This window comes from Quercus robur, chromosome 12 (assembly GCF_932294415.1).
Source record: "Quercus robur chromosome 12, dhQueRobu3.1, whole genome shotgun sequence".
In the NCBI taxonomy this organism is placed as follows: Eukaryota; Viridiplantae; Streptophyta; class Magnoliopsida; order Fagales; family Fagaceae; genus Quercus; species Quercus robur.
Window position 1 is genome coordinate 26,683,870 of NC_065545.1, and position 18,056 is coordinate 26,701,925.

Sequence of the window (18,056 nt, forward strand, 5' to 3'; positions counted from 1 at the left end):
GAATGGTGTAAAACAAGGGTTTTACACCACATCATTATTGAATTTAATCTCCTTTAACACAGCTTATTTTTAAACAAAATAAGCCAATGAATATATATGAACTCATCCTCACACACTACTCTCTTGCATAATGGGGAACCCTACTTATGCCAAATACCAAGACTTGACACCACTGGTGACTGCGAGCCAATAAAAATATTATAACATAATCACTACCATAAATATATAATCACTACCATAAAAACTCAGATATATATAATCAAGAGCCCAAATACAATCAATCACTAACCAGTCTAAACCTGCCATCAATCATCCAGTATGTGATATCTTAAGGCTAGATACAAAACTAAAAGGAAGTCATAAAAGCATACGTAGTTGGAGTCAAAACAAATGCCTACTTCTATCGCCAATACTCTAAACTTGTGGAGTTAAACCAACTACCATTACAGTTATGCAGCACTATTGGGGTCATGAACAGTAAGGGAGACAACAGGATCTTGGAGGATATCACCCTGATTTCCAAGGGGCAGCAGCTAGCTTCTCAAAATTAATCCGGTTGTTCTGAATGTCTTCCTTGATTGCATCTGCATGCATCTGCAAACTGGCAATTTCACGTATCTTGTTCTCCATTTCTGACTCGATTGATGCACGTTTTTCCTGTAACTCAATGATCTTCTTAGAAATATTGGCCATCTCTTCAGCCATTTCTGCTTTCTCACGATCAAAATGCAATATCTTGCCCTCAGCATCTTTTGACTCATTCAGAATCTGTGCTTCCCTACCTTTAAATGATATCATTTCATTGATACGGCTTCTTAAAAGTGTAACATCAAATCCCTGCTTTTCCAAGTCACGAAGACCCTCCAAATAGCTATCGAAAATGCTTCTAGGATCACCGAATTGCAACTTGGATATTTTCTCAACCAGACTGGAAAAAGTTACCATATTACCAATTGCCAATCCCTCACGGTATGCCTCTGTACACTTAACCAAAGGACGAAAATGTGGATTTTGTGGCAATGCTTTAAATATTTCCATAGATTCAATTGTCTTCCAGAGTGGCGAGCTCTTCACAAATGGCAAGCTTCTATTCTCATCCAACGCAGAGTCACCTGTTGTATCAGTTGCAGGAACTTGCTGTTCAGTATCAACAGTTGCTGGAACTTGCTGTTCAGTATCAACAGTTGCAGGAACTTGCTGTGCAGTATCAACTTGTCCTCTTGCTTCACTGAGTTTATCAGCAGTTCCATCAACTGGTCCTTCTCTTTCTTCACTGCGTTCATCAGCAGTTCCAGCAGACAATGGTCCTAAGCAGAAAACAAATATAATCAGAACATATTGCTATAACAGGGAATGAATTAATATGTAAAACTAGCTTACTTGGCTCATTGACATTTGGTGGACTCTGCACTCCAAACCATGCTGATAGAGGTCGATCATCATCATCAGTATTGTCAACCCTTGTCATAACAGCATCATTTGACGTGCAATTTGTCCCAGAAACTTCAGCTAATTTTCTTCTGGAGGCATCATGAGAGTCTACAAAATACAAGCTATAGCTTCAGTTCCAGACATCAGTTGGACAATAGGATAATACACTTTCTTTCATGTAATTATTTGTAATGGAGTTGTTTCCCAGGAAGGTGGGAAATCACCCCCCCCCCCCCCCCAACCCCTCCCTCTTACTGGACAACAGGATAATACATTTTCTTTCATGCAATGATTCGTAATGAAGTTGTTTCCCAGGGGCGGGAAATTCCCCCCCCCCACCCCCCCAACCCCTCCCTCTTACTGGACAACAGGATAATACATTTTCTTTCATGCAATGATTCGTAATGAAGTTGTTTCCCAGGGGCGGGAAATTCCCCCCCCCCCCCCCCCCCCCCAAATTACTTCTTGGGGCTAGTCAAATTTTATCTCTTACTATAATCTTGGTCCTTGCTTCTGGTCTCTAATAATCTTCAGAAGCTACTTATTTGGGGACTGAAAAAAAGAAGCTAAAGTTGAACAAATCAATTTTTTTTATTAGTTTGGGCCCCAAGGGGAGGAAGACAGGGTTATTCACATTGGTGGCCTCCACTTCATAAGACATAGTACCAAGCTGATTCTGCTACCCCTTGGGGAATAAGATTGCACAGTCATACCTGTAGACTGCTCCCCTTTAACCATATCTGAAGCAACTTCTTGAGTTAGATGATCTTTTACATCAGTTTCATTAGCAGCACCTCCAACTCCATTCTGCTCCTGACCTACAAATCAGAATGCACAGTGGTTTTTGTAAAAATGAGAAATATTTAGTGCATTATTGTGGCTTGAAATTATTATATACCTCCCAGTGAAGCTTCTGAGCTTGTGATTACTAATTTACGTGGTCTTCCTCTCTTTCTTTTATTGCTGCTTCCCCCAGATTTCTGCTGATCTATCTCCTGCACAGAAAAAACAAAATCATAACCAATTCCACCAGGCTTAGTAACAAATGGAAATTAGAGAAAAGACAAATCACTATGGTGGACCATTCACTAGGTGTTGAGTACCAAGTCTAGATACAGAACCAGCGGTGGAGAAGATTAGCCAAAGTTGAATTACTAGCAACTTGATATGACACAACCTGGTATTGTATCTTATTTTAGATAATGTCAAATGGAATCATGTCCAGAGCTGTTCAATCTCAATCCACAATTTGAATACTAGGCCCCAACATATTGATTAAATTGATAATGCTATAGAAATCTATGTGCCTCACACACACACACATGCATTGTACACCATACTAAAATGGCTATACTTTGCCTAAAAAGAGTGGCACACTAAATACCCCTGACATTTAGATAATTGGCTGTAATTTACTTCTGAGTTCTAACTTAAATAAGGTGAATCCCAATATAACACTTACCATGATGCCCTTGTCTTTTGTTGAATGATTTGTATTCTTCTTCTTTGAAAGATGTCGAGGATTTCCAGAGACTAAACCTCCCATCTCCTTAGCTTCTAACCCTAAGATAAAAGGTATTCCAGCTTCTTTTTTTACACCCGCCTGATCACTTTCTTTTGCAGAGCCACCACTTGCATTGCCTTTCTTACCTGCATATAATAAAGCATCAACATTCTTTCCAATAGATGATGATAATAATAATAATAATAATAACAATAATAACAATCTGTTAGTGTTAGTGGTATGTCACTATGCAGTTATTAATTAATTGACTAGTTATTCTTGTATTAACTTAAGGGTATTCTAGTAGACATGTCATATCACTCCAATAGATTTGATTCTTATGAGAGGGGAAATGAAATTAACTTATGGGTATTCTTGTAGTTGTGTAATATCACTCCAATAGATTTGATTCTTATGAGAGGGGAAATGAAATTCATGAGGCTTGGGAAAGAACCTTGGCACTTGAGCATAAAGAAATGGGGCTGGATGAATTTTGCAGGAGGAAATTCTGCAGGCTGAATCTGATGGAGCAAGAATTCCTCTCCACTCAACGGAACAAGACCAAGAGCTAGGCTCCGATACCAAATGATGCAATACACAAAATACTTGCACTTTCTACAGAGAAAGATTCTAGAGAGAAAGGGAAAGTCCAGAAGAAGAGGAGGAACTCACACCTCAGACTAAACTCAAAACCTGAAATTCTGGAACTTTTATAGTAAAATAATCAAGGAATATTACAATGCATGTACATGGATATTTACAGCCTAGGATTTAGTCACGGGTGATGGCATCAAGACGACATCACCCACAACTAACTCACATTTATCACATGCTAAAATACAATTGTAACATTTATCACATGATAGATTTAATAAAGCACATTTACTTATAAAATTAAATAAAAATATTTAATAAAGCACATGACTTCCAACAACTTCCTAGAATCTAACATGCACATGTGCCAGTAACTAATTCTCTCCAATTTCAATTACCATAACAAACTTGGCAAATTTGGATTTAGCTACAATAACCATGTGGCACATGTGAAATTCAACTAGCCTTGGCCTTCTTGCGCAACTTGGCCAAGCTAGGCCCCCATGCATCCCATGTGGCATTTTGATGCTATGTCATCATGCCACATAATCTTTTCCATATATGCATTACACTCACCACCATATTGCATTCTTCTTTGGTTGTAATCATGGTTGTCAAGATTGGGATTCTACACATGATTGGTGAGGGGGTCTCGTGAATTGGATTGAGGATTGTAAGATTCTACTTTTCATTATATATTATGACTTATGATTACTAGTTTATATATATATATATATATATATATAATTCATAATATATGTTAATCATTGGAAAATAGTAAACTTTGAAAGAAATTACTTATAAAAAGCAATAACTACTAAGTACCAAATTATAAATACATGACCAAATGACAAATTTCAAAACTTCAAAGTTACAATTTCAAAGTTCTTAACACCACAAACTTTACATAATGTCCCCCTTTTTTTTCCCCAAAAAATTTCCTAACTTCCTCAAGCACTTTTGAACATGGCTCCACGTTTAAACTAGTTCTAGCGAAACAATGCTTAAGTCGATAAATTTCCCCAGAAAAAATAATCCCTCAATACTTACACTTAAACCTTTTTTGAATTACTATCTACTTCAACTTACACAATGAAACTCACATTTGAGAAAGCCTTTAAACATAGAGTTAAAACTTAAAAGTTATACATCATGAGAAGGATAATTAAACTCAGTTCCAAGCAAGAATAAGTTGTAAGAACTCAGGGCAAGTGATAAAATGAACTTAAAAGCACAGCTATGAGCAAAATGCAACAAAAACCATAAAGCTATAGAGTATAAAACATAGCAAAATATGCTGACCTGAACTTAAAAGACAGTCATACAGCTTTTAAAAAAATAGAGGCAAAAAGAGGTACACATTACACAATGAGTTTAACTATGAGACTGAAGAAGCTTGTAAAACTAGCAAAGAGTAGTTCTGAGGCTTGTATTGTATCTCTGTTTTTTTTTTTTAAATAAATTTTAAAAAATAAAAATAAAAAAGAGTTTCAATTGCTTAGATTAAATTTTTAGATACACGACTGAAAGTAACAAACCATCCATTTCCTAGAAAACAAGTTATAAGAAATTCCAAATTCCAAAATCCATTTTTATTTTCCCCGTAAAGTAAACAATGCTAAATGATCACCAAACAATTCATTTTCTGTCAAATTAAGATCAGAAACTTAGCCCCAGCAAAAAGCATGAAAATCTATATCAATTACTAGATGAGTGAACAAGCCAACAAATATGGGGAAAAATTAAAGAACCGGCACCGGAACCAGAGAAAAAACTCACCAACACGGAGTTGCATCACCGGCACAGGAGTTGTCTCCCTCGATTGGGCATGGCAGTAGGCGCGACGTCGTCTCGGCACAGTAGCAGTCTCTCTCTCTCGCAGCAAGCACACCAGTCTCTCTCTCTCTCTCTCGGATTGTGCTGAGTTAGGGATTTTGGGGATTTTTTTATATTAAAAATTCGATTTTTACACAATGGATTGAGCTGACAAAAAACTCAGCAGGGCCCTTTTTTTCTCGGCTTGGACTCGAAATTGGAGCCCCAATAACCAAAACAAATTCATCTAATCCCATGCAATAGGATCGCGTTACGCTCTGGCATGCGATCCCATCGTGATTCCACATCCTACTCGATCCAAATCGATTCAGGGGAGTGGGATTGTAGGAAGATCCTACAATCTAAGATTGCAATTTTGACAACCTTGGTTGTAATTGATATGGCTGTAGAAAAGTCTATTGTGATGTCTAAAGAAAAAATATCCTTGCTTAACAATGATGATGTGCCAAAATCAATTACCTCAAAGAAGTTAAATGGTTTACAACAAAACATTTGACAGATGTCCTTGCTTTTTCTTTTTTCTTTTTTGGATAAGTTTGACATATGTCCTTGCTTGGGCACACTTTGTGAAAGTCCTTTTAAGTGGGAAACAAAAATAAAAATATTTGACAGGTGTTTAGATGTCCTAATGCAGAGGATCCGACCTATGAGAATTGGATGAGTAAGTATTCCGTTGTTATGGGGTGGTTGTGGCATAGCATGGAACTCCATATTGCTACTATAGTCGTGACTCTTTAGCTCTTCCAAGCAAATTTAGGACTTTATTGCAAAATCTTTTTGCATCAGCATAATGTTTTTTTTTTTCACCAAACAGTACAGAAAATCGTTGTCTAAGTACTACAGCGGCCTTGAGAACCATGGAATTAATTCTGGCAGTATCAGCCCTTTACTACTAATTTGGAGCAACAAAAACATTAGAAGGAATTTATGATTACTACATTAGTCTTGTTTAGATTCTAATCTACATGGTTCCAAAGATCATAATTGCTAGTGAAACCTTACCTTCAACTTGCCAGCGAAACCTTAACTTCAACCGCCAATGCTCATTCTCATTTACTTAACTCATCCTTAGGCCAAGGCTCTATTTACATAACTTTGAAGAGTCTTCTACTTTAGTTTCTAGTAGTGGAGATAGTAGTTCCTATAGTGGTTCTCGTGGTAACGGTCATGATGCTGGACATGGTTACAAGAAGTGTGATCATTGTGGTGCTCCAATCACATTGAATGTTACTATTGGGGTATGGCAATTTAGATTACGCACATCAGGTCAAAAATAATACTACACAATCACATTCTACTTAAGCTCTGCTATACATATGACTCCTAGTTTTGGTTCTCAGGAAACACTCATTTTTTAACTTAGCAAGCTAATTCAGAAAATGCATATTTCTCTTTCCTCTTATTTCACTATTACATTAACCAATTCCGATAATGTTACATGTGCAACAAAATCTTCTCTGTCCTGGGTCATTGACTCCAACGCTAACATTTGTTTGGTTGATTAACTCTCTTTTCTGATTTTCATCCTTTAAAATAAACACCATATTGTTTTAGCGCAACCTTTCCAATAAATAAAGCAATGAGTCCCAATTTACATGATCATACGCTCTCTATATCCCACTTACAAATCACACCCAGGATACAACTCTTCACTCTATTATCCAAACATTCCTTCGCGCTAAGGACTGGATCCAATATCTGCCAACCCCCAACAACAGCATTCTGTGTCCCAGATACGAGTTTATCCAACACCAACCACCAATAATTGATACACTTCCCATAAGGCTAATGGGCCGAAAATCCATAATATTAATAGCATTATTCTTTTGGGGAATTAATGCTTGAAAAGAGGCATTAAGGGACTTTTCAAATACAAAATTCCTCTAGAAATCTACAAAGAAAACTTTCCTCCTTGGAAACAAACAGTAGGCTATCTAGAGACATTCTGTCCCGTTGCAATACTGTCCAGACTTTGCTTTTTGTTGCTATTAGTCACACTTAGTTTTTATATCAGCTTGATATCAAGAATGTCTTCCTTCATGGAGATTCCTAGGAGGAGGTCCACTTGGATCAACCACCTAGACATGTTTTAGCCAGTAGTGAACATCTTGTAGGTCAACTGAGAAAAGGCTCTATAAGATTTGAAGCGATCCCTTTGTGTATGGTTTGATCGATTCAGTTCTGTTGTGCTTGAGTATAATTCTCAGCATTCTAACATTGCTAATTTAATCTTTTTACGCCACTCTTCCATCAGTATACCATTGTTTTGATTGTATATATGAATGATATAATCATTTCTGGAAGTGACTCCACCAGAATTGCTGATTAGAAATGATATTTGGGTCAAAAATTCCATATCAAAGATTTGGGTTCTCTTTGCTATTTCCTTGGAAGTGGAGTTGCTCGTTCCTCTCAGGGAATCTCTCTCAAAGGAAATATGTGTTTGATCTTCTGTCAGAAATAAGACTCTTGAGTGCTCATCTTGTTAAGACTCCTATGGACTCTACAGTTAAACTTGATTGTGAGTGGAGTGAACTGTTTACTAATGTTGCTGATACAGAAGTTTAGTTTGGAATTTGATTTATCTTACTAGTAATTGCCCTGGCATTACTTATATCATTGGTGTGATTAGTCAGTTTATGCATGCCTCTCATCAACCCCATTTTGAAGTTGTCTGTCATATCTTGTGTTATTTGAAAGGATCCAATCAAATAATACATGCAGGAAAATCAGCTTTAACTCCGTAGGATCACTTGGGCGCAAACTGCACTACAAGCCTTTTGCTTCCCCGTTTATTATTGGTTTCAATGATGCTAATTGGGCTAGTAGCAGCTCTGATAGGAAGTCTACCTCTGCTATTGTACCTTGGTTGAAAGTAACCTTGTTACTAGATGTTATGGGTTCATTCTTTTCTTCAAGATATTGGTGGTGGTGTTCCTCTTCCTACGGAGATGTGTAATAAAAAGATTGTCATCCTCATTGCCAACAATTTCGTTTTCCATTATCACACCAAACATATTGATGCAAACTGTTGTTTTAGTCAAGATTTATTGATGATGAAACAAATTGCCACCCCAATGTTCGCTCCAATGATTAGCTAGGTAATATCTTTACAAATCCATTAGCTAGTGCCTCCTTCCCACGATTATCTTCCAAGCTGGGTATATTTTGATCCATATGCAACAGCTTGAGGGAGTGTTAGCATTAGTTGTTATGTGGTTATTTTATAATTGGCTTGTTAGTCTTGTATTAGCTTAAGGATAAAATAGAAATATATGCTATGGTGGAGGGACTGAAAAATTAAGCCCTAAACCGATTTTCTAATATATCTCCTTCAGTCTTCTCTTCCTTCTCATCTAACCCTAATCTTCCAAAGTTTATAACTAAAAAAAAAATCCATAAAATGTACATGTGGGACTATATATACCTGATGCTGAAGTCAGTGGGTCTTTAACTGGTGTCTTTGTATATCTTCTTTTTGTATTTACAGGATTTGGTCTTGGATTGTCCAATTTACCAAGCTCCCGTTGCTTAGTCCACTGCACAAGGAAAGGAAAATGCCCTGGTTAGCCATATCAGGTCACTGAAAAAACAAATTGATGCACAGATAAGTGATTATCATCGCCCTTCAATGTGATAAAAGAAAAGAAAAAAAAAATCATATAGAATGGTTTACTTTAAATCAAGGTGTTCTCACTAGATACCTTTAACACAAAATTGCTTCTTGAGCAGAATCCACCCCACATAAGCCAAATGGATGAGGTTTTCATTAACAGTCTTACAAGCTATACACAAATGTTTGTTTAAGTGGTACTTCAACAAGCAATTCTCTCTTTGGCTATTCGGAAGAAATCATGTCAGCAAGTTTTGTTTCAAGACATATGCAAGCACACATAAGAATACTTAATACTATAGTCCACAGCACCAAAGCCCACATATCTTCTTATTCTTTTTATAATTTCTTTAATTCTTTATTCCACACCCCCCCCCCCCCCCAACACCCCCTCTTTTCATTTTTTAAGGATCTCGAATTATGGGGCCTACATCTGCTGACATCAATCAGCAACCAATTGATACAAAAAATAAAAAATGAAAAGAAGGCTGCACTCTTTTTTTCTTTTTCTTTTTCTTTTTTAAAAAGAGAGAAGAAAATTACCAATAGCAGGAATGTGCACACACTTGTGAAGCTGGAAGTTAGCATATAATTCAATAAACCATAAGAGTTGGGTTGGGTATAGCAACTATATATTTAATTTAGTACTAAAATAATCCTATGATACAATTTCCATTTAAAAAAAAAAAAAAAAAATTTAAAACGCACTAAAAGCAAAAACATTTTGAGATCAAACAACCCATATCTGTAAAATTACTAAAGTAATCCTAGAACAGGGTTCCCTTTTTTAAAAGAAGAATTGTGAAAAAAACCAAGGGTAAATACATTACCTTGCAAAATAGACTATAAATGTAAGATATATAACTGAATCCCATGTTAGCTTTGCTAATGTTCAAGAGTACATTCTGCCTCTGAATTTGCAATCTTAACTTGGAGTAGAAACTTTGAGAAGAGAACAAGTACTCATTATGGATGGGACAAGGGGTTAATTGATAAGATTTCAAGGTGAGACTTTGTCATGAATTGCAAATCATGTGAAGGTTGATGGTGTCTCTTATTTCAATATGTTCACGTTTGATTCGGATTAAAATTTGAGTGTATACTGTATATGGCAAGGGCATAAATGAAGGACTAATAGGAGAGATTTCCTTTCCCCTAAAAAAGCTCTTACATTAATATATCCATGTTTATCTTGATTGAAAATTCAGCATAGAGGTTTTGAACAACTAAAATGATTTCAAGAAGAGATTCAACTCACAGGTTTCCTTTGCCTACCAAGGCTCTCAGTTTTAGAAGAAGGTTGATTCCCAATGACACCTGATAATTTTGATCCTTTACCACCACTGTTTGGAGTAGCCATTCCAGAAAGTACTTTCATTGATACTTTGCTTGGCGTCTTCCTTGACTGACTTGCTGTAATGGATAATGGGGCCTCAGCAGCATTCTCTGTTTTCAACTTTTTTGAAGGAGGTGTCCGTGTAGCATCACCATTAGGAGTGGGCACTTTAAATTTTATAGTCTTCATGCTTGGGGTCAAGGCAGGAGTAACTTCTTTTCCTTCGTTAGGATGCTGCTCCATCAAACTCTTCACAGAATTTGTAGAAGGAGGGGTTCTATTTTCAATTTTATCCTTTGCAACACCTGAACTTTCAATTTGAGTGGTTATCACAGGGCTACCAGTATTGTTTTGAGCATGTCCTGACCGTTCTTGAACATCTGAAGCAGGCAGTACTTCCTGAAACAAACTCTTGTTATTTAAGCTACCAATAAATGTGTAATACCACCTTATGATTATAAAAGTATTCATTAAAAAGTGATTGTAACTTTAATAACTCTATCTCATGCATGCCACTAAACTTTTAATTTAAATTCATCTCTGTTATCTAAAGACCTACTTAATAACATACTTGATTGCCTAGGCATGGTCATTTGTATGCATCTCTTAGCAAGTCATGCACCAAAGTTGAATCTTTATAAGAACAAAATAGTTAATAATGATGCAGCTGGAAGTAACTTCCTAGGAAAAACAATAACCATCTAGATTTTTTTTTTTTGATAAGTCTAGAAAATTTATTATATAACCTGTTACTAAATATACCTCATACCAACAAACACATGTTAAACAATAGTAATGCCACCAAATATTATGTCATAAAAATTAATTTAGTTTACGTGTCAAGTCAATCTTCCAATTGTCCCTTTCCTGATGAAGGTTGGGAAACCACTCTTTAGCACATTAACTTTAGCATTAGATGAGTCCGACACTATGTGACTGTTTGGGAATAACTTATTTAGTTTTTTGCTGAAAATGTTTTACTAAAAGTGTGGTAAATATACTTGTACTTTGAAAAAGTGAGGTTTTAAAAAACTTTACATAAAAGCTAAAAAGCAAATAGCTCACTTATAAGCTATTACCAAACACACACTATGATTCCAAGGAGATTCAAGAACATTATTGATTGTTTAATGAATTTATTTTTATGGCCACTTCCCATGCTTCTCTCATAACTATCAAAAGCAATAAAATAGATGTGGGTTCATCCAATCAAGCCATCCATCCTACAAAGATATTCTCATGTTGGCCCTATGCACTGTGTAGTATAAAAGAATTTAATTTCTGTCCCCTTTCTAAGGAATGATTTATCCACCACAGGTACTATGAAAACATAAAGATCATTTAAATAGAGAAGGGCAGCATGACATTTACACTTTCTTTTGGAAGAATAGAGAAAGAGATACATAAGTTTGTCAAGAGCATAATAATGCCAGCCACAATAACAATAGCAAACCTAAATTCATTGCCACCATAGAGAGGGAGAGACCATACCTCTGATCCTGTATCCCATTTTCCATCTTTCCATTCCACATGGGGTCTTATTTCTGACTGATTAATTATCTTATTCTCATTCGCAAGCTTGAAAAAGACAAGATATCTTGTATCAGTATAAAGTTTCACAATCACACCAGGCCGCCAAGCGAAGTCCCAAAATGCATCCACTTTTTCCAACACGTCATATCTCTTGTTCACAGGAGGATGTGGAGGACGAGGCCGAATATGAAGTAAATCTACAGTAATCTTCTCAAGCCCAGCCTCATCACCATTTCTCGAGCTCTGACACTTCACAATGAATGTGTCATCCTCGTTTTCTTTAATGACAATTGCAGGGAACCAAGCATCACGTAAATTTTCTTTTTTGATATTCACTTCCACATCCGTTCCTGAGCTAAAAATTGACTCTGCCTTTTTCTTTAGAACCAAAATACCCAATCAGCCGTATGGAATAAAAGTTGAACAGTTAACAGATATGTAGCTATATAAACGAAGAGAAAGCAAAATAGAAATAGGGGATCTTCAGTAACATACAAACAAAATATTCAATAGATAAATTGAAACACACTAAAACCGAGGATAAAAAAAAAATAGTATCATAAATACATACGTTTGTATAAATAGTATCATCCCTAACCATTTGTATAAATACAGTGCATACATTTCAACAAATTAGTAAAAATTAGAATCTGATGACACCAAGTAAAATTAGTACTAAACATTAAGTACTATGAAGATACCATATAATTCACACACAAAACTCTATCAAGAGATTCAAGACAACATTGTCTGCTCATAAATCACTACAACACAGTTAAAATTGTGTGTGTGTGTGTTCTTTTGACATACCATTTCATTATATCAAAAGTACTACTTAGTTCATGAAATGAACAAACCCAAGAGATTAGCACCCACCAAAACAATTAGAAAGACCATACCACAGTCAAACAAATAAAAATCCCTCCAAAATATTAATTAACCACATAACATATCTAGATAAGCAATTGAACAATCAAAAGCATATTACCATTAAACAAACATACAATACACACACCAAGATCAGCAGTTTAACAAGCCAACCAAATTAATACAGATAATAAAAAATAAAACAACAATAACAGTAGCATATAATCCAACAAAAAACACAACATTACTGTCCAACAAAGAAACAATCCTTCAGAAGACTAGTTAAGCACATCTAGGTCGACAATTTAACAAGCCCACAAAAGTATTTCCCATCAAGACAACAGTATTTAGCACATGCACCAAGGAAAAACACCACATTACCATAAAACAAAGAAACAGTTCTTCAGTATACTAGTTAACCACATGTAGATCAGCAATATAACAAGCTCACAAAATGAATACCACTCAAAACAACATCTTTTAGCACATATAGCAACAAAAAAACACCATATTACCATCAAAACAAAAGACAATCCTTCAGAATACAAGTTAACCACATGTAGATCAGCAAATTAACAAAAACCCACAAAAGTATTACCTAGAAAGACAACAGCTTTTAGCACATGCACCAACTAAAAAGACCAATTCAACAAAAACCCACAAATTAAAACCCATTTTCAACAACAACAAAAACCCTAAAAGCCACATGGAATACCTGCTTTGCAGGCGGAAGCCACTTCCCCTCAAGCCATTCAAGGTGCACCCTCAAATCCTTAACCTCAAACTCAATCACATCAGGTGGGTTCTCAAAGAAAACCCTGTACCTCGACTTTCCCAAAGCCTTCTTAACCACACCAGTCCACCAACCGTCTCTACAATAAGCACCAACAATCTCACCTTCAACGAAATTCTTAGTGTTAGCAACGTCGTCTTTGGGAGGCAAAGGTCTCACGTAGGACAAATCAACATCCTCCTTCAACTGCTCAGACCCATCTTCGGTTAGCAAAGTCTTGTACTCGACCCGAGCTCTCTTGTGCTTCTTGGAAATAGAGGACTCAAGAACAGTGGCTATGTACCAAGAGCCTTTGAACCCTTCTTCGTCACTGCTCACCTCGACTTCTGTGCCTACTGTAAAAAGCTGATGTGGCAGTGGTTGTGGCTGTGGCTGTGGCTGTGGCTGAGGCTGAGGCTGTGGCTGTGGCTGTGACTCGCTGCTACTTCCGAAGCTCCCCATTTTGGTTGTATTACAAGTAGGGTGGGGTTGAGTCATGACTCATGAGTGAGAGAGAGAGAGAGAGAGAGAAACCCTCGGGGATCTACGCTTTTTTTACGGTCAAAGCTGTGAGACTCACTTCACTCCCTAACCCCTTTTTTTTTTTTTTCTCTCTTTTTTCTTTTTTTTTTTCTTTTCTTTTCCCTTATAGTTTAATACATGCGTCAATTCAACTACAAGTTTATAGACATTAAACATAAGATAACTCTAATTAATAATTATACTTAAATTCTTTTCTCCATCTTATTTATTAGTTCAACTCATTGAGTCTTTTGTCATCCAATAAGAGATTCAAGATCTTAAAAACCACTATACATTATACAAACCATGTTATAGTTATGCCTTTATAAATTTTTTATCAAGAAAGTTTAGGAACACAATGTGTGTCGTAATTGTGAGATAGTCGACTATAAATGGTAAAGAAAAAAGAGTATGTTCATATGAAAATAACTATCCACCACTCACAATTCACAACTTCAAGAAGTTGTTGCAAATATTATGAACTTAGAAAAACAATGTTTGATAGTGAGTAAATGAATTATGAAAATAAGCATTGCACATAATAGTATTAAAGCCTACTTTAAAATAAATAAGTAATTGTTATACCATTTTACTTGGTACAGGTAAAATATACTTTTTATATGTATATTGTTATTATATTTATGGGTTTTTTTTCTTTTTTCTTATAGAAAAGCAATGAGCCAATGACATTTATTTTATCAAATTAAAATCAATGAGAATCATCTCATATATAATGTTCAATAAAACAAATAGAGACTTTTGTATACAAGTCTCTCTCCTCAAATTTAAAATTAAAAAAAAAAATCTGAATACTAATATTATATTAAGATAAAATTTAAACTAAATTATATTTTGACTCTTAAAAATTTGAATTCCTATCCTAACTTTTTAATTTTGTTTTATCCATCTGATTGACGAAATTAACATTTTAAAAACAAAACAAAATTGAAATTTACCTATGGTAAAAGGAGGGTAAAGTTTTTTTTTTTTTTTTGGGTAATCGAAACTAAAGTAGGGTAAAGTTGATTGTGAACCAATGTTCCTCCAACACCACGCAGTGCAGAGACAGACAGTGACAGTCACACACACCAGTCCACTTGTATTACTTTTCATATTTTACAGCTAATCGGCCCCCCTCAACTTTCTCAAAATCCCAAAAGCTCCCAAAACTTCATAAAATCTTTTTATCAAAGTCAATTGCAACGCCTCCAACTTCCAAGTCCGAAAATGGCGTCTCTAACAAGCACAAGAATTCCCAGAACCCCATCAACCTCTTTCCCCAAAATCCCATCCAAATCCCACCAATACCCACAATCCATATCTCTAAAACAACCCCACCAAAAACTACTTCTAGCCATTAAGGCCTCGAACCAAAGCACAACTAGCTCTTCTTCTTCTTCGCCAGGATTGTACTCTGCCCAGAAATTCGAGCTCACTGCTCAAAACGTGGACTTGGTTCTCGAGGATGTTCGGCCTTACCTCATTTCTGATGGTGGAAATGTCGATGTTGTCTCTGTTCAAGATGGTGTCGTTTCTCTCAAACTCCAAGGTGCAAATATCACCCCCTTTTTTTTTAATCTGCTAAGCTTAATAATTTTGTTAATTTTTATTGAGTATTGGGGTGTTTTTTGTTTTGTTATTGTGTAGCTTGTAGTTCAAGTAATTTCAATGGTTTTGTTTTTACAATATTTGTTGTTTAAAACATGGAGTTAGCTCATGAACCATTGGTATGATCAATCATGTAGGATTACAAGCAGTATTTCTGTATCTATGTTTCATGAAATGTTCCATTTGAAGTTTATTTTATTGAACCCACAAGTCAAGTTAATTGGGGAACATTTATTTGTTGCCTTGGATTGGTGATTGGTGGTATAGAATAGATGTACATGTAATGAATGAAAGGAAGTTGGATCAAAAGCTTGGAACATTATGAAATTTCTTGGGAGTTCGTAGTGAAAGAAAGAGCCCAAAATTCTGTGGCTGTTTCAATGTGTTTGTGCTACTACTCAACTTAACATAATTGTTAGAACTCATAATTTGATTGATTTGTTATCCTACAAAGTAATTTTTTTAAGGATTTTGGTTTGCCGGATTACTTGTGTTGCTGCTTTCATCAAACATTTTGATGTAAAATATGTAAATTTCAAGGCTACCAATTTGCATGTTGTTCTGATTGTCCGAACTTTTATGTTTTATGAAGCATCACTAGATGTTGAAGCTTTTTGCCAAATATCCCTTATTTATTCGACAATTAGGAAAGATTTCACAATTGGCACCACTGGAATCGGATCCTGAACAGACCATATACTGAGACACCTGAATTGGATGTCGCTTCTGAGGGAAGGGGGAATCTGGTAACTCTGCGTGATAGAGTGATGTACATCCAGATCATTGCCTAACCCTGCTTGATAGGGTGATGCACATGCAGATTGTTGTCTATCTCTATTCTGGATGGATGGATTAATATGATAAGCCTTAAATTTTCCAATTATCAGTAAGAAAAGACAGGAAGGAAAACAATATTGGTTGATTTGGTGAATGGTTTTCATTTCCATTTCCACAAAATATATAATTCTTGTTCTTATGTCTTTTTTAAGTATGTGTTGCAAACATGTAACTCTGTTAAACCCAGCTGATATTTCTGTGGCTTTGAACTAATATGCAGGAGCTTGTGGGAGCTGTCCTAGCTCAACAACTACAATGACGATGGGGATTGAACGAGTACTGAAGGAGAAGTTTGGAGATGCAGTCAAGGACATTCAACAAGTATATGATGAAGTACAGGAGACTAATGTTGAGGTGAGTTTTATACTGACATTAGCTCATAAGGAAAGAGAATAAGAAATTAGTTGAATTTTATTCAGTGATCATGACATTTCTATATGCTCTGCCATTGTAGGCAGTGAATGCTCATCTTGACATACTGAGACCAGCCATTAAGAACTTTGGTGGGAATGTGGAAGTGTTGTCTGTTGAAGGTGGGGATTGCCTTGTAAAGTACATGGGGCCGGAGTCCATTGGATCAGGAGTTAAAGCAGCAATTAAAGAAAAGTTCCCTGATATTGTGAATGTTGTGTTTACTGACTAGTTTGTTCATAATTTTAGAAATTCAGCTAATTTGTTATATATTCTGCATTTTCCATTGGGACAAGGATCGCTTTGTCGAACATGGTTGAGCTGCAACTTCTGAAGCCAACTTGTCCAAGTAATTCATATATGAATGAGCTAAGGCAGTACATGTAATGCAATGCATATTTGTGTCTTGGATTGTACTATGTATCTTATATTATAATTTGAATAGATAGCTCCTCTGGCTCAGAGTGCACAGTTCAAATATTCCTTGCTCACTAGATGATTTGTCATTTATTTATCTTTTTTTTTTGGGGTAGAAGATTTGTCATTTTTTTTTTATCTCTACATGAATGTTGTTCTCAATGTGTAAAGTTGTGATCTACAACTAATTTGTGTTGGCTTTAATTCCGTGCCAAATTTGATTGTAATTTTATTTAATCTTTTGTACCCTGTATTTTATGTGGGATTTCATGTAAGGATTGTGTGTGTGAGAGAATGTGAAGACTCAAGGCAAATTGAAGACCAAAGAAGTTTTCGCTGGTAGTTCGTGAGAAGCCTTCCCGTGAAGTGAAGCATGTGCTCAGCACATGACTGGAATGTAAAGAGTCATGACAGATGGTGACAGTTGGTTTTCGCGAGTGTCTCACGAGTAAGGCCTTCTCGCGAGATACCCGCGAAACATTCTGTTTTGCCAATTTGTCATATTTGATACACCAGGTCTCTAGCCACATTATATATACCCACATTACCCACATATATTGAGGAGTGTTTTTCAAAGATAAAACCCTAGTCATTACCCTTGAAAGTGAGAGATTGTCATATCAATAATTCTCTACACAATTCATTGTGGTTTTCTTCAACGCCTACCTCTCCATTTCTAAATCCTTGAGAGGTTGATAGTCCAAACACTTACCACACTCATCCTGAGTGTAAAGTGAGGTTTTGGTGCTGCTGAGAAGTATTGGAAGAAGTCATT

General features: G+C 36.0%; 2 protein-coding genes across 4 annotated transcripts; one reads left to right on the plus strand and one right to left on the minus strand.

Moving 5' to 3' along the window:
• Positions 1-233: 233 nt before the first annotated feature.
• Positions 234-14,051, minus strand: LOC126709252 (DUF724 domain-containing protein 2-like). Of its 3 annotated transcripts, none has more exons than XM_050409400.1 (10): positions 13,430-14,051; positions 11,806-12,225; positions 10,237-10,713; positions 8,793-8,904; positions 5,309-5,449; positions 2,894-3,081; positions 2,330-2,423; positions 2,145-2,249; positions 1,381-1,539; positions 234-1,307 (listed from the first exon to the last, which is right to left on the minus strand). In XM_050409400.1, the coding sequence occupies exons 1-10, from the start codon at positions 13,982-13,984 to the stop codon at positions 508-510; spliced, it is 3,051 nt and encodes a 1,016-aa protein (XP_050265357.1). In that variant the 5' UTR covers positions 13,985-14,051; the 3' UTR covers positions 234-507. The 3 variants fall into 3 exon arrangements, with proteins under 3 accessions (XP_050265357.1, XP_050265356.1, XP_050265358.1); XM_050409399.1 differs by having other exon boundaries at positions 2,330-2,426; positions 13,430-14,049; XM_050409401.1 differs by lacking the exon at positions 5,309-5,449 and having other exon boundaries at positions 2,330-2,426; positions 13,430-14,047.
• A 1,108-nt stretch (positions 14,052-15,159) lies between these two features.
• On the plus strand, positions 15,160-17,344 carry LOC126709209 (nifU-like protein 1, chloroplastic). Its single transcript, XM_050409336.1, has 3 exons — positions 15,160-15,557; positions 16,674-16,807; positions 16,908-17,344. Exons 1-3 carry the CDS (start codon positions 15,236-15,238, stop codon positions 17,094-17,096), a joined length of 645 nt encoding a protein of 214 aa, XP_050265293.1. The 5' UTR covers positions 15,160-15,235; the 3' UTR covers positions 17,097-17,344.
• Positions 17,345-18,056: the final 712 nt, after the last annotated feature.

What these genes read in the sequence shown, in the direction of transcription:
- LOC126709252 (XM_050409399.1), bottom strand. Translation starts at nt 13,984, where the DNA reads ATGACTCAACCCCACCCTACTTGTAATACAACCAAAATGGGGAGCTTC. An exon ending in CCCACTGACTTCAGCATCAG is followed by an intron (nt 5,450 to 8,792) that starts GTATATATAGTC and finishes TCCCTAACTCAG; the next exon opens with CACAATCCGAGAGAGAGAGA. An exon ending in ACCAAATGTCAATGAGCCAA is followed by an intron (nt 1,308 to 1,380) that starts GTAAGCTAGTTT and finishes TTTTCTGCTTAG; the next exon opens with GACCATTGTCTGCTGGAACT.
- LOC126709209 (XM_050409336.1), top strand. Translation starts at nt 15,236, where the DNA reads ATGGCGTCTCTAACAAGCACAAGAATTCCCAGAACCCCATCAACCTCT. An exon ending in CGTTTCTCTCAAACTCCAAG is followed by an intron (nt 15,558 to 16,673) that starts GTGCAAATATCA and finishes ACTAATATGCAG; the next exon opens with GAGCTTGTGGGAGCTGTCCT. An exon ending in TACAGGAGACTAATGTTGAG is followed by an intron (nt 16,808 to 16,907) that starts GTGAGTTTTATA and finishes CTGCCATTGTAG; the next exon opens with GCAGTGAATGCTCATCTTGA.